A 23,412-nucleotide genomic window follows, 5' to 3' on the forward strand; every position below is an offset into this window, starting at 1 on the left:
TTTGGGAGTCAAAATCATGACAGCCAGTAAAGCACTTGTGTTAGTCGAGACCTTCGTCCCCCCTCTCCTGAAATTTCTTAAGACACCTAACACTTTCTCTGACTTCCAGAGACACAGGGAACACTTGCCATATCTTACTGAGCCATTCAACACTTTCTCTAACGTTCGGTGTCACTAGAAAGAGATACAGTGGCTTACTGAGACACTAACACTTTGCTCTGTCTGTCTACTGACGGTGGCGGCGCGCGCGTGCAGAGTTAGTGCCCAACAAAGTCGGTCGGTGCTACTACTACCACAAGGGCGGCAGCGACAGTGGTCGTGACGGAGGAGGAGGTGTGGACGGAGGAAGGCGCAGCACCCGTTGCACGGGTTACGTGGGTGTTATGCTCACCATGGTGGCCAGCAACCTCAACCTCACCATCGTCAACAAGAGTGTCAGATCCTGCGGCATTGCCAATGCCAACGGCACCAGAGTGACTGTCATCGCTAATGACGTAAGCCTCTCTCTCTCTCTCTCTCTCTCTCTCTCTCTCTCTCTCATAGGACACATAATACCCTCCAACAGCAAGGACACGAACCCCGTACCATTAGTGAGGTCGTCGGGTACGCTAGCCGCTCGGCTATGCTGCCCATAATTGGGATATGAAGGGATTTGAACTATCGAGACCCCATTGCTCCTCGATGAGACACAAAAGGGTATTCGATTACTAGCAACTGCTAGTAACCGAAGTCATAGCCCTATTGTGTGCAGCATAGCCGAATGGTTAGCGTACCGAGCTACCACATAAAGGTACGGGGTTTATATCATTGCTGTTAAACGAGGTAGGAATAAAGAAAGTCCATCACTAAATATACTAACTAGGTCCAAGCAAGACGGTTATTTCCCGGGTTGTGGAGCTGAGGTCAGGTTGGGCTCGTCTGAATCTCTCTGACTTTCGTAATTCAGGACAGCGGTTGTATAAACCACTAAAATCTGGCATTTAGAAAACCGATTCCACCACAAAACCAACTTTTTTGGATGGAGCATTACTTTCAAAATAAAGAAAAATTCAGCTATCTCACCCTAAAATCGGATTTCTGAATGTATACAGTTTTCGGCACGACCAAATTTGATTGCTAGGGGCTCCTGTCCTCAACAACGCTTTCAGTCTACTTTTTACCTCTGGTTTATTTCGGGTATTCTCAGTTATGTTTAGCATTATTTTCCACTTAGGGGTTCTTTATAATTCATGCACAGTGGGTTTGGCCCATCACAGGGGGGCCATCTCAAAGATAAAATATGGTTTGGTAGATGGGGCTTAACTTTGCATGGCCGGCGCTGGTTCCAAAACTATATACATAACATGTAGACAGTAGATGTTTACAGCTGAAGCCACAGTTCTTTTTTTCCCGACGCCACCTCATCAATATTGTAAACACAGTTTGGTATAAAGACAATGTAGTATAATGTGAGGCGTGGAGGATCCAGGTTATATAATGGTGCTGGTGTTGGGTCAGGAGGCAGACATCGCCCTGGGCACCTGCAGCATCACCTCCAACAGACTCCAGGTTGTGGACTTCACTGAGTTCTTCGCCGTCTCCCGCTCATCCATCGTCACCAGGGAACCCAGCCTGATGCTCTCACCCTTACTGATATTTGATGTTCTCTCCTGGCAGGTGAGTTCTCTCTCTCTCTCTCTCTCTCTCTCTCTCTCTCTCTCTCTCTCTCTCTCTCTCTCTCTCTCTCTCTCTCTCTCTTGGGTTAAAATTGCAAATTTCACAAAAGACGAGAAATCGACAGTTGTCAACACAGCAGCAAATCCGTCCTCACCAACTGACTGGAAATTATCCATTGTATACATGACAACTGGGATACTGAATATATGACAACTGGGATACTGAATATATGACAACTGGGATACTGAGTATATGACAACTGGGATACTGAATATATGACAACTGGGATACTGAATATATGACAACTGGGATACTGAATATATGACAACTGGGATACTGAATATATGACAACTGGGATACTGCATATATGACGACTGGGATACTGAATATATGACAACTGGGATACTGCATATATGACGACTGGGATACTGAATATATGACAACTGGGATACTGAATGTATGACAACTGGGATACTGAATATATGACAACTGGGATACTGAATATATGACAACTGGGATACTGAATATATGACAACTGGGATACTGAATATATGACAACTGGGATACTGAATATATGACAACTGGGATACTGAATTATGACAACTGGGATACTGAATATATGACAACTGGGATACTGAATATATGACAACTGGGATACTGAATATATGACAACTGGGATACTGCATATATGACGACTGGGATACTGAATATATGACAACTGGGATACTGAATGTATGACAACTGGGATACTGAATATATGACAACTGGGATACTGAATATATGACAACTGGGATACTGAATATATAACAACTGAGTAACTGAATAACAACCATTGTTATAATCACAACATCCAAGAGGCCTTAAGTAGTGTTACACAGTTGTGTAGTTCGGGTTGACTTTGTAGAAAACGAAGATCAGGATTCCTTCAGTTTAGAGATGAATAATGTTTGTGTAAACTTGGGAAGGATAATACTGTACGTAGAGGGAGGACTGCTATGATGATTGGTGGCGTCAGAGAAAGATGAGATAATGTATAGCTTAAGATAGAGATACGAAAAATGATAATAATAGATAAGAAATAAGACTCATGTAACTCTGGCGCCTCCCTGTTGGTGTTGGTGTGGCAGACGTGGTTGGTGGTGGGCTTGTATGTTGTTGTGGTGACTGTGGTGGTGGGTGGCGTGGCGCGGGTCCTGGGCCGGGTATACCATCCCTATAGCGACTCCCTCACCAACGCCTTCGCCATCGTCACCAAGGCCTTCCTCTTCCAAGGTAAGACCGGTGGCTCGTCCTGCTCCAGGTGCTGCTCTCTTGCCTGGCCACACACAACAGAGCCAAGACCCGCCCACGTCTCCCCCTTCAGGTCTTACACAGGGTCACGTGAGAGATGAATCTCAGCCATCACAAAGATTCATTAGATGAATCTTAGGTCTGACAAAGATTCATTAGATGAATCTCAGTCTTCACAAAGTTTCATTAGATGAATCTCAGTCTTCACAAAGTTTCATTAGATGAATCTCAGTCTTCACAAATATTCATTAGATGAATCTGTCTTCACAAAGATTCATTAGATGAATCTTAGGTCTTAAAATGATTCATTAATTGAATCTTAGGTCTCGCAAAGATTCATTAGACGAATCTTATTTCTTACAACGATTCATTAATTGAATCTTAGGTCTTACAAAGATTCGTTAGATGAAGCTTAGGTCATGCAAAAATTCATTACACGAATCTCATTTCTTACAATGATTCATTAGATGAATCTTAGGTCTTACAAAGATTCATTAGATTGATCTTGTCTTACAAAGATTCACTACATGAATCTTAGGTCTTACAAAGATTCATTAGATGAATCCTATGTCTTACAGTGATTCATTAGATGAATCTTAGGTCTTACAAAGATTCATTAGATGAATGTTGGGTTTTACAAAGATTCATTAGATGAACCTTAGGTCTTACAAAGATATATTAGATAAATCTCATTAGGTGAATCTTGTCTTACAAAGATTCATTACATGAATCTTAGTTCTTACAAAGATTGATTAGACAAATCTTATGTCTTTTTTTTTATTTTATTTTGCTTTGTCGCTGTCTCCCGCATTTGCGAGGTAGCGCAAGGAAACAGACGAAAGAAATGGCCCAACCCACTCCCATACACATGTATATACATACACGTCCACACACGCAAATATACATACCTATACATCTCAATGTACACATATACACACACACAGACACATACATATATACCCATGCACACAATTCACACTGTCTGCCTTTATTCATTCCCATCGCCACCACGCCACACATGGAATACCATCCCCCTCCCCCCTCATGTGTGCGAGGTAGCACTAGGAAAGGACAACAAAGGCCCCATTCGTTCACACTCAGTCTCTAGCTGTCATGCAATAATGCCCGAAACCACAGCTCCCTTTCCACATCCAGGCCCCACACAACTTTCCATGGTTTACCCCAGACGCTTCACATGCCCTGTTTCAATCCACTACAGCACGTCAACCCCGGTATACCACATCGATCCAATTCACTCTATTCCTTGCCCGCCTTTCACCCTCCTGCATGTTCAGGCCCCGATCACTCAAAATCTTTTTCGCTCCATCTTTCCACCTCCAATTTGGTCTCCCACTTCTCCTCGTTCCCTCCACCTCCGACACATATATCCTCTTGGTCAATATTTCCTCACTCATTCTCTCCATGTGCCCAAACCATTTCAAAACACCCGCTTCTGCTCTCTCAACCACGCTCTTTTTATTTCCACACATCTCTCTTACCCTTACATTACTTACTCGATCAAACCACCTCACACCACACATTGTCCTCAAACATCTCATTTCCAGCACACCCACCCTCCTGCGCATAACTCTATCCATAGCCCACGCCTCGCAACCATACAACATTGTTGGAACCACTATTCCTTCAAACTTACCCATTTTTGCTTTCCGAGATAATATTCTCGACTTCCACACATTCTTCAAGGCTCCCAGGATTTTCGCCCCCTCCCCCACCCTATGATTCACCTCCGCTTCCATGGTTCCATCCGCTGCCAGATCCACTCCCAGATATCTAAAACACTTTACTTCCTCCAGTTTTTCTCCATTCAAACTTACCTCCCAATTGACTTGACCCTCAACCCTACTGTACCTAATAACCTTGCTCTTATTCACATTTACTCTTAACTTTCTTCTTTCACACACTTTACCAAACCCAGTCACCAGCTTCTGCAGTTTCTCACATGAATCAGCCACCAGCGCTGTATCATCAGCGAACAACAACTGACTCACTTCCCAAGCTCTCTCATCCACAACAGACTTCATACTTGCCCCTCTTTCCAAAACTCTTGCATTCACCTCCCTAACAACCCCATCCATAAACAAATTAAACAACCATGGAGACATCACACACCCTTGCCGCAAGCCTACATTCACTGAGAACCAATTGCTTTCCTCTCTTCCTACACGTACACATGTCTTACATCCTCGATAAAAACTTTTCACTGCTTCTAACAACTTGCCTCCCACACCATATATTCTTAATACCTTCCACAGAGCATCTCTATCAACTCTATCATATGCCTTCTCCAGATCCATAAATGCTACATACAAATCCATTTGCTTTTCTAAGTATCTCTCACATACATTCTTCAAAGCAAACACCTGATCCACACATCCTTTACCACTTCTGAAACCACACTGCTCTTCCCCAATCTGATGTTCTGTACATGCCTTCACCCTCTCAATCAATACCCTCCCATATAATTTACCAGGAATACTCAACAAACTTATACCTCTGTAATTTGAGCACTCACTCTTATCCCCTTTGCCTTTGTACAATGGCACTATGCAAGCATTCCGCCAATCCTCAGGCACCTCACCATGAGTCATACATACATTAAATAACCTTATCAACCAGTCAACAATACAGTCACCCCCTTTTTTAATAGATTCCACTGCAATACCATCCAAACCTGCTGCCTTGCCGGCTTTCATCTTCCGCAAAGCTTTTACTACCTCTTCTCTGTTTACCAAATCATTTTCCCTAACCCTCTCACTTTGCACACCACCTCGACCAAAACACCCTATATCTGCCACTCTATCACCAAACACATTCAACAATGATTTACAATGATTTATCAATTGAATCTTAGGTCTTACAAAGATTCTTTAGATGAATCTTAGGTCTTACAACGATTCATTAGATGAAACTTAGGTCTTACAAAGATTCATGGTATGAATCTTAGGTCTTACAAAGATTCATGATATGAAGCTTAGGTCTTACAAAGATTCATTAGATGAAGCTTAGATCATGCAAAGATTCATTAGACGAATCTTAGGTCTTACAATGTTTCATTAGATGAATCTTAGGTCTTACAAAGATTCATTAATCTTGTCTTCCAAAGATTCACTACATGAATCTTAGGTCTTACAAAGATTCATTAGATGAATCTTGGGTCTTACAAAGATTCGTTAGATGAACCTTAGGTCTTACAAAGATTTATTAGATGATTCTCTTCAGATGAATCTTATGTCTTACAAAGATTCATTACATGTCTTACAAAGATTCGTTAGATGAATCTTATGTCTTACAATGATTCATTAGGTGGATCTTAGGCCTTACAAAGATTCATTAGATGAATCTCAGGTCTTACAAAGATTCACAAGATAGGTGAACGTCGGGTCTCACAAAGATTCATTCGATTTATCTCGGGACTGACTAAAGTTTACAAGACAGATGAATCTCAGGTCTCACGAAGATTCATATGATGAATCTAAATGTTCACAAAGGTTTGCAAAATAAATGAATCTTAGGTCTCACAAAAATACATGAAGTAGTAGAATTTCAGGTCTTACAAAGATTCATAAGATAGATGAATCTTATATCATACAAAGGTGAATCTCAGGTCTTACAATGATTCATAGGATAGATGAATCTCAGGTCTCATAAAGATTCATAAGACAGATGAATCTCATGTCTTACAAAGATTCATCAGATAGATGAATCTCAGGTATCACAGAGATTCATAAGATAGATAAAGCTCATTCTCACAAAGATTCATAAAACATATGAATATTAAGTCTTACAGAGATTCGTAAGATAGATTAATCTCAGGTCTCACAAAGATTCATAAGATAGATTAATCTCAGGTCTCACAAAGATTGATGAATCATATGAATTTCGGGTCTTACAAAGATTCATAAGATAGATGGATCTCAGGTCTCTAAAGATTCATAAATCATATGAATCTCAAGTCTCACAGAGATTCATAAGATAGATCAATCTCAGATCTTACATACATAGGTTCATAGTAAGATAGTGTCGTCCACGGTCCTCTCTACCTCTGGCACCACAACAAACCACTGACTGACCTGTCATAATTTCGTGTTATAATATTAAGAATCATGAGTCCCTGTGTGGTCCATGAGTAGGGCTGAGCTAACTGAGCGGCCCGCCCGCCCGCCCGCGCCCCCAGCCCACAGCCCTCAGCCCAGAAGTGCCAGCGGCCGAGCCCTCATGGCCATGAGTTGGGTCGTCATCATCACTGTGGCCGGCATCTACTCCGGTAACCTCACAGCCTGGTTCTCCATCCCCAGGTGAGTCGTGAGGAACCCAGGTGAGTCATGAGTAACCAAGGTGAGTCATGAGTAACCAAGGTGAGTCATTTGTCTTTCAGGTGAGTCATGAGTATCCCAGGTAAATCATGAGTACCCGAGGTGAATTAGAAGTAACCCAAATGAGTCATGAGTATCTTAGGTGAGTCATGAGTAACCAAGGTGAGTCATTTGTCTTTCAGGTGAGTCATGAGTATCCCAGGTAAATCATGAGTACCCGAGGTGAATTAGAAGTAACCCAAATGAGTCATGAGTATCTTAGGTGAGTCATGAGTACCTAAGGCGAATTATGAGTTACCCAAACGAGTCATGGGTACCCCAGGTGAGTCTTGAATACTCCAGATGAGTCATGAGTACCTTACGTGAGTCATTAGTGCTCCAAGTGACTCATGAGTACTTTAGGTGATTCATTAGTCCTTCAGGTGAATCATTGGTATCCCAGTTGAGTCATGAGTACCACAGTTGAGTCATGAGTACCACAGGTGAATCATGAGTACTCCAGATAAGCCATGAACTCCCAGATGAGTCATTAATATGATGGATGAGTTATGAGTACCATGGGCAAGTCATGACTACAAAATGAGCCATGAGCCCCATAGGTGAGTCGTAAGTACCCCAGGTGAACTAAGAGAAATCCAGATGAGTTATTAGCATTCCAGATGAGTCATGCTTACCCAGATGAGTCATGAGTACCCCATCGGAGTCATGAGTATCCTAGGTGAGTCATTAGTGCCCTTGGAGAGTCATCAGCACTCTATACGATTCATTAGACCTTCAGATGAGTCATGAGACCCTTCATGAGTCATGAGTCCTCCAGGTAAATCATGAGTACCCAAGTAAGTCATGATTCCTCCAAGAGAGTCATGAATACCCCGGGTGACATGAACGAGGGTGTCCTAACATGGAGATCATGGGTGTCCTAACATGGTGATTATGGGTGTCCTAACAAGATCATGGATGTCCTAACAAGATCATAGGTGTCCCTAACATGGAGGTCATGGATGTCCTAAAATGGATATCATGAATGTCCTAAGGTGATCATAGGGGGTCTTAACATGGTGATCATGGATGTCCTATGTATTAACATGGAAGTCATGGATGTCCTGATATGATCATGGGTGTCCTAACATAATGATTATGGGTGTCTTAAAATGGAGGTCAAGGATGTCCAACCAAGGTGATCATGGCTGTCCTAACATGAGGATCATAGATGTCCCAGCATGGAGTTCATGGATGTTCTAACAAAGAGATAATGGGTGTCCTAACATGGAGATCATGGAGATCATGGAGATCCAAACATGGAGATCATTAGAGTCCTAACATGAAGATCATATGTGTACTAAAATGCAGATAATTGGTGTCCAAACATGAACATAATGGATATCCTAAAATTAAAATTATGGGTGTCCTAATATGGAGATCATGGGTGTCCTAACATGGAGATCATGGGTGTCCTAACATGAATATTATGGGTGTCCTAACATGGAGGTCATAGGTGTCCTTACTGGGCGGTCATGGATGTATCAACATGGAGATCATAGGTTTCGTTACAAGGTTATCATGGGTGTCCCAACATGGAGATCAAGGGTGTCTTTACGGTGTGACCATAGATTTCCTAATATGGAGATCATGGGTTTCCTAACAAGGTTATCATGGGTGTTTGATGATGGAGATCATGGGTGGCGTCACGAGATCATTGGTGTCCTAACATGGAGATCATGGGGTTCCTAACGTATGTTATTATGGGTGTATTAGAATGGAAATCATAAATTCTTAACGAAGTTATCATGGATGTCGTAACATGGAGATCATAGGTTCCTAACGAGGTTATCATGGGTATCCTGCCATGGAGATTATGGGTTTCCTAACGAGGTTATCATGGGTATCCTGCCATGGAGATTATGGGTTTCCTAACGAGGTTATCATGGGTATCCTGCCATGGAGATTATGGGTTTCCAAACGAGGTTATCATGGGTATCCTGCCATGGAGATCATGGGTTTCCAAACAAGATTATCATGAGTTTACTAACGAGGTTATCATGGTTGTTCTAACATGGGGATCATTGGTTTCCATACAAGGTTATCATGGGAATCCAAACATAATGATCATGGGTTTCCTAACCAGGTTATCATGGGTGTCATAACATGGAGATCATGGGTTTCGTAACGAGGTTATTATCTATGTCCTAATATGGAGATAATGAATTCCTAAAAAGGTTATCAAGGGCATCCTAACATGGAGATCATGGGTTCCAAACAAGGTGACGATAGGAGGCCTATCATGGAGATCATGGGTTTCCTCACGAGGTTATCATGATATCCAAACATGGAGATCATGGGTTCCAAACAAGGTGACGATAGGAGGCCTATCATGGAGATCATGGGTTCCCTCACGAGGTTATCATGATATCCAAACATGGAGATCATGGGTTCCAAACAAGGTTACGATAGGAGGCCTATCATGGAGATCATGGGTTCCCTCACGAGGTTATCATGATATCCAAACATGGAGATCATGGGTTCCAAACAAGGTGACGATAGGAGGCCTATCATGGAGATCATGGGTTTCCTCACGAGGTTATCATGATATCCAAACATGGAGATCATGGGTTCCCTCACGAGGTTATCATGATATCCTAACATGGAGATCATGGGTTCCCTCACGAGGTTATCATGATATCCTAACATGGAGATCATGGGTTCCAAACAAAGTGACGATAGGAGGCCTATCATGGAGATCATGGGTTTCCTCACGAGGTTATCATGATATCCAAACATGGAGATCATGGGTTTCCTCACGAGGTTATCATGATATCCAAACATGGAGATCATGGGTTCCAAACAAGGTGACGATAGGAGGCCTATCATGGAGATCATGGGTTTCCTCACGAGGTTATCATGATATCCAAACATGGAGATCATGGGTTTTCTAACGGTTATTACGAGGGTCTTAACATGGAAATCATAGGTTTCCTAACGATTTCATCAAGAGTGTCCTATCATGGAGGTGATGTGTTTCCTAACGAGTTTATCATGGGTGTCCTAACATGGAGATCATGGGTTTCCTAACGAGTTCATCTTGGGTGTCCTAACATGGAGATCATTGATTTCCTAACAAGGATATAATGGGTTTCTCATCAAGGAGATCATGAGTTCCTAACGAGGCTATCATGGGTGTCATAACATAAATATCATGGGTGTCCTGAGTGATCATGGGTGTCCTAACATGGAGATCATGGCTTTCTAACAAGGTTATCATTGGTGTCTTAAAGTGTAGATAATGGGCTTCCTAACGAGGTTATCTTGGGTGTCCTAACATGGAGATCATGGCTTTCTAACAAGGTTATCATTGGTGTCTTAAAGTGTAGATAATGGGCTTCCTAACGAGGTTATCTTGGATGTCCTAACATGGATATCATGGGTTTCATTACGAGTTTATCATGGGTGTTCTTCCATGGAGATCATGGGCTCCTAACGGTTATCATGGTGTCTTGACATGGCTATCACTGGTTTCCTAACCAGGCTATCATGAGTCTCCTAACATGGAGATCATGGGTTTCTTAACGATGTTATCTTTAGTGTCCTAACATGGAGATCATGGGTTTCTTAACGAGGTTATCTTGAGTGTCCTAACATGGAGATCATGGGTTTCTTAACGATGTTATCTTTAGTGTCCTAACATGGAGATAATGGGTTTCTTAACGATGTTATCTTTAGTGTCCTAACATGGAGATCATGGGTTTCTTAACGAGGTTATCTTGAGTGTCCTAACATGGAGATCATGGGTTTCCTGACGTTAATCATAGGTGTCCTATCATGGAGGTCATGGGTTTTATAACAGGATAATCATGGGTGTCCTAACATGGAGATTCCTGGGCTTCCTAAGGAGGTGATCATGGGTGTCCAAACATGGAGAATTTGAGATTTCTAACGAGGTTATCATGAGTGCCTTAACATGGAGATCAAGGGTTTCCTAACGAGGTTATCATGAGTGTCCTAACATGGAGATCATGGGTTTCCTTACGAGGTTATCATGGGTATCCAAACAAATAGGCCATGGGTTCTGTAACTTATCATTTTTGTCCTAATATAGATATCATGAGTTCCTAACGAGGTTATCATAGGTGTCCTATAATGATCATGGGTTCCTAACGAAGTAATCATGGGTATCCTCTCATGGAGATCATGAGGTTCCTAATGTTATCATGGGTGTCCTAACATTGAAATCATGAGTGCCTAACGAGGTTATCAGGCGTGTCCTGTTATGAAAATCATGGGTACCTAACGCGGTTATCATGGGAGTTCTATCACGTATATCATCGGTTTCCTAACAAGGTTATCATGGGTATCCAAACATGGAGTTCATGGGTTTTCTAATGAGGTTATCATGAGTGTCCTAACATCGACATCATGGGTTTCTTAATGAGGTTATTATGGGTGTCCTAACATGATCATAAATTCCTAACGAGATTATCATGGATGTCCTAACATTCAGATCATGGGTTCCTAACGAGATTATCATGGGTGTCCTAACATTCAGATCATGGGTTCCTAACGAGATTATCATGGGTGTCCTAACATTCAGATCATGGGTTCTTAACGAGGTTATCATGGGTGTCCTAACATTCAGATCATGGGTTTCCTAACGAGATTATCATAGGTGTCCTAACATTCAGATCATGGGTTCCTAACGAGGTTATCATGGGAGTCCTAACATTCAGATCATGGGTTCCTAACGAGATTATCATAGGTGTCCTAACATTCAGATCATGGGTTTCCTAACGAGGTTATCATGGGTGTCCTAACATTCAGATCATGGGTTCCTAACGAGGTTATCATGGGTGTCCTAACATTCAGATCATGGGTTCCTAACGAGATTATCATGGGTGTCCTAACATTCAGATCATGGGTTCTTAACGAGGTTATCATGGGTGTCCTAACATTCAGATCATGGGTTCCTAACGAGGTTATCATGGGTGTCCTAACATTCAGATCATGGGTTCCTAACGAGATTATCATAGGTGTCCTAACATTCAGATCATGGGTTCCTAACGAGGTTATCATGGGAGTCCTATCATGGAGATCATGGGTTTCCTAACGAGATTATCATGGGTGTCCTAACATTCAGATCATGGGTTCTTAACGAGGTTATCATGGGAGTCCTATCATGGAGATCATGGGTTTCCTAACGAGGTTATCATGGTTATCCAAACATGGAGATCTTGGCTTTTGTAACGAGGCTATCGTGAGTGTCCTAACATAGAGATCATGGTTTTCCTAACGAATTTCTCATGCACATCTTATCATGGAGGTCATGTGTTTCCTAAAAAGGTTATCATGATTATCTTAAGATGGAGAGTATGGGTTTCCTTACATGGATCTCATGGGTTTCCAATCGAGCTTGTCATGGGTGTCCTAACAAGGTGATCATAGATTTCCTAACCTGGACATCATAGGTCTCCTAACAAGGTTATCATGGGTGTCTGAGCATGGAGATCATGGGTGTCCTTCCATGAAGTTCATGGGTTTCCTAACGAGGTTATCTTGAGTGTTCTAACATGGAGATCAAGGATACTAACGAGGTTATCATGGATGCAAGAACATGGAGACTATGGTTTCCTAATGTGGTTATCATGGGTGTCCTAACAGGGCGATCATGGATTTCATAACAAGGATATTATGGCTGTCCTAACGCAGAGATCATGGGTTCCTAACGAGATTATAATGGGTGCCCTAACATGGAGATCATGGGTTTCCTAACGATATCCTGGTTGTCCTAAAATGGAGATCAAAAGTTACTAAGGAAGTTATGGGTGTCCTAACACGGAGATCATGGGTCTCCTAACGAGGTTATCATGGGTGTCCAAACATGGAGAACATGGGTTCTTTACAAGATTATCATGGGTGTCCTAACATGGAGATCATGGGTTTCCTAACTAGGTTACCATGGGTATCCTAACCTGGAGATCATGGGTTTCCTAACGATCTCATCACGAGTTCCTTACATGGAGTTTATCATGGGTTTTCTATCATGGAGGTCATTGGTTTCTTAACGCAATTATCATGCGCGTCCTAACAATGAGGTCATGAGTTCTCTAACGAAGTTATCATGAGTGTCCTATCACGGAGATCATGGTCTTACTAACATTATCATGGGTTTCCTAACAAGGTTATCATGGGTGTTCTAACATGGAAATCATGGGTTTCCTAAGGTTACCATGGGTGTCATAACATGAAGATAATGGGTTTTCTAAGGTTATCATGGGTATCCAAACATAAAGATCATGGGTTTCCTTACATCTTATCATGAGTGTCCTCACATGGGGATCATGGGTTTCCTAAAGAGGTTATTATGGGTGTCCTAACATGGACATCATGAGCTCCTATCGAGGTTATCATAGATGTCCTAAAATGGAGATCATGAGTTTCCTACGAGTTTATCATGGGTGTCATAACATGATCATGGGTTCTTGAGGAGGTTATGATGGCGTCCTCACATGGAGATTATGGGTTTCCTAACGAGTTTATCATGGGTGTCTTATAATGGAGGTCATTGGCTTCTTACCGCAGTTATCATGCGCGTCCTAACATGGAGGTCATGAGTTCTCTAACGAAGTTATCATGAGTGTCCTATCACGGAGATCATGGTCTTACTAACATTATCATGGCTTTCCTAACATTATCATGGGTCTCCTAACGAGGTTATCATGGATGTTCTAACATGGAGATCATGGGTTTCCTAAAGTAACCATGGGTGTCATAACATGAAGATGATGGGTTTCCTAACGGATATCATGGGTCTCCTAACAAGGTTACCATGGATGTTCTAACATGGAGATCATGGGTTTCCTAAAGTTACCATGGGTGTCATAACATGAAGATGATGGGTTTCCTAACATTATCATGGGTCTCCTAACGAGGTTATCATGGATGTTCTAACATGGAGATCATGGGTTTCCTAAAGTTACCATGGGTGTCATAACATGGAGATCATGGGTTTCCTAACGGATATCATGGGTCTCCTAACAAGGTTACCATGGATGTTCTAACATGGAGATCATGGGTTTCCTAAAGTAACCATGGGTGTCATAACATGGAGATCATGGGTTTCCTAACGGATATCATGGGTCTCCTAACAAGGTTACCATGGGTGTTCTAACATGGAGATCATGGGTTTCCTAACGGATATCATGGGTCTCCTAACAAGGTTACCATGGGTGTTCTAACATGGAGATCATGGGTTTCCTAAAGTAACCATGGGTGTCATAACATGGAGATCATGGGTTTCCTAACGGATATCATGGGTCTCCTAACAAGGTTACCATGGGTGTTCTAACATGGAGATCATGGGTTTCCTAACGGATATCATGGGTCTCCTAACAAGGTTACCATGGGTGTTCTAACATGGAGATCATGGGTTTCCTAAAGTAACCATGGGTGTCATAACATGGAGATCATGGGTTTCCTAACGGATATCATGGGTATCCAAACACGGAGATCATGAGTTACCTAACAAAATTATCGTGAGTGTCCTCACGTGGGAATCATGGATTTCCTAACGAAGTTATTATGGGTGTCCTAACATGGACATCATGCGTTCTTATCAAGGCTGAAATAGGTGTCCTAAAATGGAGATCATGGGTTTCCCACGAGTTTACCATGGGTGTCATTACATGATGATAATGGGTTCCTAAAGAGGTTATGATGGCGTCCTTACATGGAGAAAATGGGTTTCCTAACGAGTTTATCATGGTTGTCCTATCATGGAGGTCATGGGTTTCCTAACGAGATTATCATGTGTCCTCACTGATCCAACCATGACCTGCTTCTGGCTCTCCCTGACCCACCCATGACCTGTTTCTGGTCCTCCCTGACCCAGCCATGACCTGCTTCTGGTCCTCCCTGACCCAGCCATGACCTGCTTCTGGTCCTCCCTGACCCAGCCATGACCTGCTTCTGGTCCTCCCTGACCCAGCCATGACCTGCTTCTGGTCCTCTCTGACCCAGCCATGACCTGCTTCTGGTCCTCCCTGACCCAGCAATGACCTGCTTCTGATCTTCCCTGACCCAGCCATGACCTGCTTCTGGTCCTCTCTGACCCAGCCATGACCTGCTTCTGGTCCTCCCTGACCCAGCCATGACCTGCTTCTGGTCCTCCCTGACCCAGCCATGACCTGCTTCTGGTCCTCCCTGACCCAGCCATGACCTGCTTCTGGTCCTCCCTGACCCAGCCATGACCTGCTTCTGGTCCTCTCTGACCCAGCCATGACCTGCTTCTGGTCCTCCCTGACCCAGCAATGACCTGCTTCTGATCTTCCCTGACCCAGCCATGACCTGCTTCTGGTCCTCTCTGACCCAGCCATGACCTGCTTCTGGTCCTCCCTGGCCCAGCCATGACCTGCTTCTGGTCCTCCCTGACCCAGCCATGACCTGCTTCTGGTCCTCCCTGACCCAGCCATGCCCTACTTCTGGTCCTTCTTGACCCAGCCATGACCTGCTTCTGGTCCTCCCTGACCCAGCCATGCCCTGCTTCTGGTCCTTCTTGACCCAGCCATGACCTGCTTCTGGTCTTGACAGGTACGAGAAGCCGGTGGATTCCCTGGCTGACCTGGCAAACCGACCTGAATTCGTGGCAGTGGTCAGGAAGAACGACCCCAATTACATGATGTTCCTGGTAAGTTGAACTCTTGAATGGTAATGTCACTGTGTCCCAGAGTGACTGGTGTCCAAGAGTAACTGAGAGTGACTGGTGTCCAAGAGTGACTGAGAGTGACTGGTGTCCAAGAACGACTGGAGGTGACTAGTGTCCAAGAGTGACTGAGACTGACTGATGTCCAAGAGCAAATGGGGTGACTGGTGTCCAAGCGTGACTTGGGTGACTGGTGGCCAAGAGTAACTGAGGGTTTCTGGTGTCCCAAAGCGACTGAAGGAGACTGGTGTCCAAGAGCAAAAGAGGTTGATTGGTACACAAGAGCGACTGAAGATGGGTGGTACTCAAAAGTGACTGAGGAGACTGGTACACAAGAGCGACTCGGTGTTACTGGTGCCTAAGAGTGACTGGGGTGACTGGTGCCTAATAGCCTCATTCTGATGCGTGGAGATTGCTCATTCATACTGTACGAGGAAGAAGTTTGACACTCTCAGGGCCCCAAGTCATGAACATCCTCTTCTATTATACAACATATTAAACTTATGTTTGCTGTTTATATTAACAATGTCCTCAGTCATTCTACTCCATTCATTGACAACTTTTATGCTATGAAAGTTCTTCTTTGCATCTTTTCTATAAGTTTCTGGCTTAATTTCATCTTCTGTCCTCTGGTTGCTCTTTCCCTACAACTTTCAAAGACCTGTTCACTACTTAGAATACTTAAAAGGTTGTGGTCAGGTGACCCCTCTGTCTTCTCTATCGCGAAGAGGGAAAATTCAAAGCCTTTAGCCATTCCCTGTAATCCAGTTCCCTAGATTCTGGTACCATCTTCCTTGCTATCTTCTATAAACTCTGTCCTTTTTTAGGTGCAGTGACCAGACAGAAGCATAATCTAGTTTTAGCCTTATGTAGGATAAGAAGAGTTTGCCCAGCATTTCCTTGTCCACAAACATGAGAAGCTGTTCTGATATTTTGCCTGCAGACAGTTGGTCTCCTTAATTATGCTCCTAATGTTGAACTCCGGCGACAAGTTAAGGACGGTGTCTGCTCCCAAGTCCTTCTCATACACATCCTCATTACTTTACATTTGAGCTGAATTTCATCATCCAAATATTTGACCAACTTTAGTCTGTCAAGGTTCCCTTAAAAGTTGATGCAATCCTCGCTTCCCCCATGACCATTAGAAGACTAATGGTTCCAGGACAGATCCCAGTGGCACTCCGCTTGTCACCTCCGACCGAATTGGAGAAGGCTCCTCTGACATGTGTGTGTGTGTGTGTGTGTGTGTGTGTGTGTGTGTGTGTGTGTGGTGTGTGTGTCTGTTGTGTGTGTGTGTGTGTGTGTGTATGTGTGTGTGTGTGTGTGTGTGTATGTGTGTGTGTGTGTGTGTGTGTGTGTGTGTGTGTGTGTGTGTGTGTGTGTGTGTGAATGTTCAGAATCAGTCCTCTGACTATGTCGTTCATTGTCAACCACATTCTTAATCTTGTGCGTTGGTAAGATCCAATTGAGGATGTTCATATGTGTATGACATGGGACTCCCCTTCCCCCATTATGCATATCTTGTAGACTCTCAGGGATCCTCAACACTCGCCCCTGTACAGAACAAGACTGAGGGCAGCGTGGGAGCTGTCTCTAAACGTCTCACATTACGAGGCTCAGATACTGACGAAGAACTCATCCGCAAGGTTGTCTATGGAAAAGCTGCTTATATGAGTAAGTAGGTCAGTCCAACTGTTACAGGGGTAAGTAGGTCATTCCAACTGTTATATGAGTAAGTAGGTCATTCCAATTGTTATTAATCAAACATGTTGACAAACTTGAAACAATCTAGTGAGTGTGTGTGTCCAAGTTTTCCTTCATCACGATGGGTAAGCGGGTCGAGGATGTTTGAGTGACTGTTCTGTACAGATATGATATAAACAATTAACCTGGGAGTAGTGTAATGACGGTATGTAAACAGAGTGATGAACATAAGACCGTCCAATCACATGGCTTCTCTCTGCGTGGGTTCATCTCTGTCGAGATCTGTGTGTGTGTGTGGGAATGGAGGCTCGTGTGACTTTGCAGTGTCCTCCTAGCCTTACAACCCTTCGTTCAGCTGTGTAACTACCTATTTGTACTGGACGAGGGAAGGGGTTTTTATACTCATGGGCCCAATCGACTTAACATTCTCTCCTATCATGCAACTTCATCCATCTAGGTATGCTGTCTGCATCAACACCATGGGTTCAGTCATTCTACTCTATTCATCCACCACTCTTATATACTACAAGAAATGCAATTTCAATCCTCTTTTAACAAGTTTGAAATGCAATTTCAATCCTCTTTTAACAAGTTTCGTGTTTGATTTCATATTATGACTCTTGCTTGTTCGGTCCTTACATCTCTCGAAGAACTGTTCACTGTCTACGTCACGTCAACGACCTAAGAACTTAATTTTGTTCCTTCCTCCCCTCCCTCCCGTCGCCCGACCTCTGGTGCCACACAGTCGAGTCTGTTCGCGGGTCGTTTTCCCCGAGCCACAACGCCCTCTCCTAGCGCACAGCTCGCACTGTCTGGGAAAATTCTCTATAATCATAACACCTCCTATATCCATGTGTTTGTGTGTGTGTGTGTGTGTGTGTGTGTGTGTGTGTGTGTCTGTGTGTGTGTGACAAAAAACAAGAGAGTTAAATTGTTTTGAAACATTTAGATTCCTTTTCAGGAGAGGCAATTGTAAGAATTCTTGTTATTTACATTTTCAAAGATCCTCTGTTCCTCCAATCTTTCAAAGATCCTCTGTTCCTCCAATCTTTCCAAAGATCCTCTGTTCCTCCAATCTTTCAAAGATCCTCTGTTCCTCCAATCTTTCAAAGATCCTCTGTTCCTCCAATCTTTTCAAAGATCCTCTGTTCCTCCAATCTTTCAAAGATCCTCTGTTCCTCCAATCTTTCAAAGATCCTCTGTTCCTCCAATCTTTCCAAACATCCTCTGTTCCTCCAATCTTTCCAAAGATCCTCTGTTCCTCTAATCTTTCAAAGATCATCTGTTCCTCCAATCTTTCAAAGATCCTCTGTTCCTCTACTCGTTTCTCGCTTATATACGAGTGTCTGTGTTGTGGTCCCGCCAGACAGTGACCGCTCCCACCTGAGCAAGGCCTCCAAGCTGAACAAGTTAGAAGGCCGCCTTGGCTTCGTGCCCTGCAGGATCCACTTGGCTGCTGAGGACATCCGCCAGGACTACCTGGGCCTCATGACCAACAAGAACAGCTGGATCACCGACCAGATAAACCAGCGGTCAGTCGGTGGTCGCCTTTATGTACGAGAATGATACATGATGATGACCCGAGATAACGTTACCCCTGCTCCACTCTGGACACTTCCCTTACCTCCACTCCACTCTGGACACTTCCCTTACCTCCGCTCCACTCTGGACACTTCCCTTACCTCCGCTCCACTCTGGACACTTCCCTTATCTCCGCTTCAATCTGGACACTTCCATTACTTCCGCTCCAGTCTGGAACACTTCCTTTACTCCCGTTTCAGTCTGGACACTTCCCTTATCTCCGCTTCAGTTGCAACACCATTTTTTGTAAAACGTGGGCTGGTTACGTCTACATAATTCTTCCAGGTACTTTATATCTTTATAACCAGGTTGTGAAATCTGTATGACTTGCAGTTGTTAAATAGGTGTTAAGTCTGTAGAAGTTTTAGAAAACAATGTTAGGGAATCCACAGCTTTTGTTGCAAAACGTAAGTTGTGAGGCCTTACACATCTGTGTGTGAAACATGTTGCATGTCCATATTGTTACAACCTTGGGTTGTATATCTGAACACTGGGAAACAAAGGTTACATTTTCGTACATTTTCTTTTATGAAAGGTTGTTTGTAAGTCCTTAAGTACTGGTCGTCCACTGTGGGTTATAAGTCAGTATAGAAGTTTTCAATGTAATTCATAAATATTTCGATGTAAAGTGTAGGTTGTAAGCCCTTAGATGTATGGGGGTAGGTCACCCTCCTATTTTTGCTCACCATGTGTTGTAACCCTGTACAACTGTTGTGAAATACAGACTGTAAGTCTAAATTACATTTTGTTTGTGGAGTGTAAGTTTGTGTAGACTTACGTCCCTTCTAACCTAAACTATATTTGACAAGATTTTCTGTCACTTGCAGAATTGTCATTGTTCTGTAAGAACACAGTTCCTGCAACCTTACTTTGAAATTTCATTAAATATTGTTGATCTTATTTGTAATTCATATCAAAATCTGTAATAATTTCATCCTTCGACATTCATGTATGTTCCTTAACTGTAGCCTTCACCTCTGATGTAGTCTGAGGTCTCCTTAACTCTCCTCACTTATCACTTTATTCTCTTAGATTTAATGACAGTAAAGTGACGAGTAGTGATCATTAAACCTGGTATCATAACAGTGAACTTAAACCCACATAACCACAGAAGGAATATTGGGTTTCTCCATCATAGTCTCAGGGTAATATATGGTCTCTTGTTGCTGCAGGATCCGTTGGTTGCGGTCGTACGGCGTGGTCCAGTACCTGTACCAGCAGTTCAACCCCCCCGGCTGCCGCGTCAGGACAGCTGGGGAACGTAAGGGTGGTTCCCAGAGCCTGACGCTGCGTCAGCTGCAGGGGATCTTCTGGGTCTGGCTGGGAGGGCTGCTCGCCGCTACCCTCCTCCTCCTGACGGAGATGCTTCTTGTCCGAGGTGTTCATGACGGCCACAAGTGACGGCGGGCGTGTTCATGGCTGCCATCATTGTTGTCCTGGGTCGATCATGTCCGCCAATAATAATACCACGGTGGTCATGGCCGCTCGACGTTGATGACGGTATATTCACATCTGCCACCAGTGATGTTGGGTCGTCACGTCTACCACTGTTCATGATGGCTGGTCTCGTCTGGCCTTATTAACAAGGAGGTAGTTCATGTCTGCCACCACTCATGATGTACTATGGTCCCCTTCATTGTACTTACACACTAATGACCTTCGTCTGTGTTACGTAATATTAATTGTACAACTGTAATTATGGTCAAGTGTTCTGTGATAATGTTGTGTTCATAAATATGTCTGTGTGTCAGTTATTGCCTCTACAGTGTGTGGCTGGCTCACTGCAACAGTAACACTGGTGGACCAAGTATGAAGTAGTTATGTCATGTTAATTGTTTTAGTATAGAAAAGCAAATGACAGAAGTATTGTACTGCCATTATAGAGACAAAGGATTGGTATAACAGGCTGGAATATATGATTCCCTGTCCATCATTACTGTATGTCATGCAACAAATTCTTCAACCAGTGTTTTGTGTTGGAGTTAGTAAAATTTTAGTAAAGTTTATGAATAAGTTTTTATCGAATATCTGGTAAATGTATAATTCTGGGCCAACGTCTTACTGAGTGGAGGTAATTGGTTATCTTTGGTTACCGAGTTTTAGAATAATATTTACAGTCGACAGTAAATCATAGGTAGAACTGCTGTATGGTTTGTATATATCCTTCACTCCCGTGGAAATGAAGAGAAATATTTGAGTTAGTTGTGGCAATTTGTACTTAAAGTCATTGGTTTGGTCACTACAGAAGAAAGGGTTTCAGAAACATTGAAAATCAAAGTATAGCTGGGAAGAAAGATTAGCATGATATGAAGTGTTCACTGAAACGTTAAAATGTTCAGCAAATGTTGTAAGAGATCAGCCATAGTGAAGTACATTGAAAGTGCTAAGTAAAAAGCGGGGAAGGGGGCAACCATTGAGAAAGGCTGACTTGAAGGTGAACAACCTCCCCTTATTATTTCTCCCCCATTCCATTGGATTACGACCATTTCCTTGTGCGCATCTTACGATCCCCTTTCCCTCCTTCCAACAAAAACAACATTGACCAAACAAATACATACAGAAATAACTTAAGAAACACTGAACAACTGCACTCCCAACTCGGTCTTAAAACACTACCCTACCAGACATACACCCATCTGAAACTACACTCCCCAGACACACACAAGTCATGCTCTACCTTCAACGTTCGGCACATCACCCATCCCTATACCACTACTACGACACTTCCCTACCCTTCATGCCCACGATGCTACAACCAAAACGAAGAGTTCACATACTTGCTGCTCAAATGTCCTGTAACTCACAACACTCTATGTCCTGATATATATATATATATATATATATATATATATATATATATATATATATATATATATATATATATATATATATATATATGGGATGTATTTAGGGAATCAGTGATGGATTGCGCAAAAGATGCTTGTGGCATGAGAAGAGTGGGAGGTGGGTTGATTCGAAAGGGTAGTGAGTGGTGGGATGAAGAAGTAAGAGTATTAGTGAAAGAGAAGAGAGAGGCATTTGGACGATTTTTGCAGGGAAAAAATGAAATTGAGTGGGAGACGTATAAAAGAAAGAGACAGGAGGTCAAGAGAAAGGTGCAAGAGGTGAAAAAAGGGCAAATGAGAGTTGGGGTGAGAGAGTATCATTAAATTTTAGGGAGAATAAAAAGATGTTCTGGAAGGAGGTAAATAAAGTGCGTAAGACAAGGGAGCAAATGGGAACTTCAGTGAAGGGCGCAAATGGGGAGGTGATAACAAGTAGTGGTGATGTGAGAAGGAGATGGAGTGAGTATTTTGAAGGTTTGTTGAATGTGTTTGATGATAGAGTGGCAGATATAGGGTGTTTTGGTCGAGGTGGTGTGCAAAGTGCGAGGGTTAGGGAAAATGATTTGGTAAACAGAGAAGAGGTAGTAAAAGCTTTGCGGAAGATGAAAGCCGGCAAGGCAGCAGGTTTGGATGGTATTGCAGTGGAATTTATTAAAAGAGGGGGTGACTCTATTGTTGACTGGTTGGTAAGGTTATTTAATGTATGTATGACTCATGGTGAGGTGCCTGAGGATTGGCGGAATGCGTGCATAGTGCCATTGTACAAAGGCAAAGGGGATAAGAGTGAGTGCTCAAATTACAGAGGCATAAGTTTGTTGAGTATTCCTGGCAAATTATATGGGAGGGTATTGATTGAGAGGGTGAAGGCATGTACAGAGCATCAGATTGGGGAAGAGCAGTGTGGTTTCAGAAGTGGTAGAGGATGTGTGGATCAGGTGTTTGCTTTGAAGAATGTATGTGAGAAATACTTAGAAAAGCAAATGGATTTGTATGTAGCATTTATGGATCTGGAGAAGGCATATGATAGAGTTGATAGAGATGCTCTGTGGAAGGTATTAAGAATATATGGTGTGGGAGGCAAGTTGTTAGAAGCAGTGAAAAGTTTTTATCGAGGATGTAAGGCATGTGTACGTGTAGGAAGAGAGGAAAGTGATTGGTTCTCAGTGAATGTAGGTTTTCGGCAGGGGTGTGTGATGTCTCCATGGTTGTTTAATTTGTTTATGGATGGGGTTGTTAGGGAGGTGAATACAAGAGTTTTGGAAAGAGGGGCAAGTATTCAGTCTGTTGTGGATGAGAGAGCTTGGGAAGTGAG

At 43.0% G+C, this 23,412-nt stretch overlaps 1 protein-coding gene across 1 annotated transcript; it reads left to right on the forward strand.

The window, feature by feature from the left end:
- The first annotated feature begins 2,822 nt into the window (after positions 1–2,822).
- On the forward strand, positions 2,823–21,607 carry LOC139760021 (glutamate receptor-like). The gene is made up of 6 exons (XM_071682759.1): positions 2,823–2,928; positions 7,142–7,262; positions 15,858–15,954; positions 17,532–17,643; positions 19,040–19,205; positions 20,427–21,607. The coding sequence occupies exons 2-6, from the start codon at positions 7,183–7,185 to the stop codon at positions 20,653–20,655; spliced, it is 684 nt and encodes a 227-aa protein (XP_071538860.1). The 5' UTR covers positions 2,823–2,928; positions 7,142–7,182; the 3' UTR covers positions 20,656–21,607.
- The last annotated feature ends 1,805 nt before the right edge of the window (positions 21,608–23,412 follow it).

This window comes from Panulirus ornatus, chromosome 34 (genome assembly GCF_036320965.1).
Source record: "Panulirus ornatus isolate Po-2019 chromosome 34, ASM3632096v1, whole genome shotgun sequence".
Classification (NCBI taxonomy): Eukaryota; Metazoa; Arthropoda; class Malacostraca; order Decapoda; family Palinuridae; genus Panulirus; species Panulirus ornatus.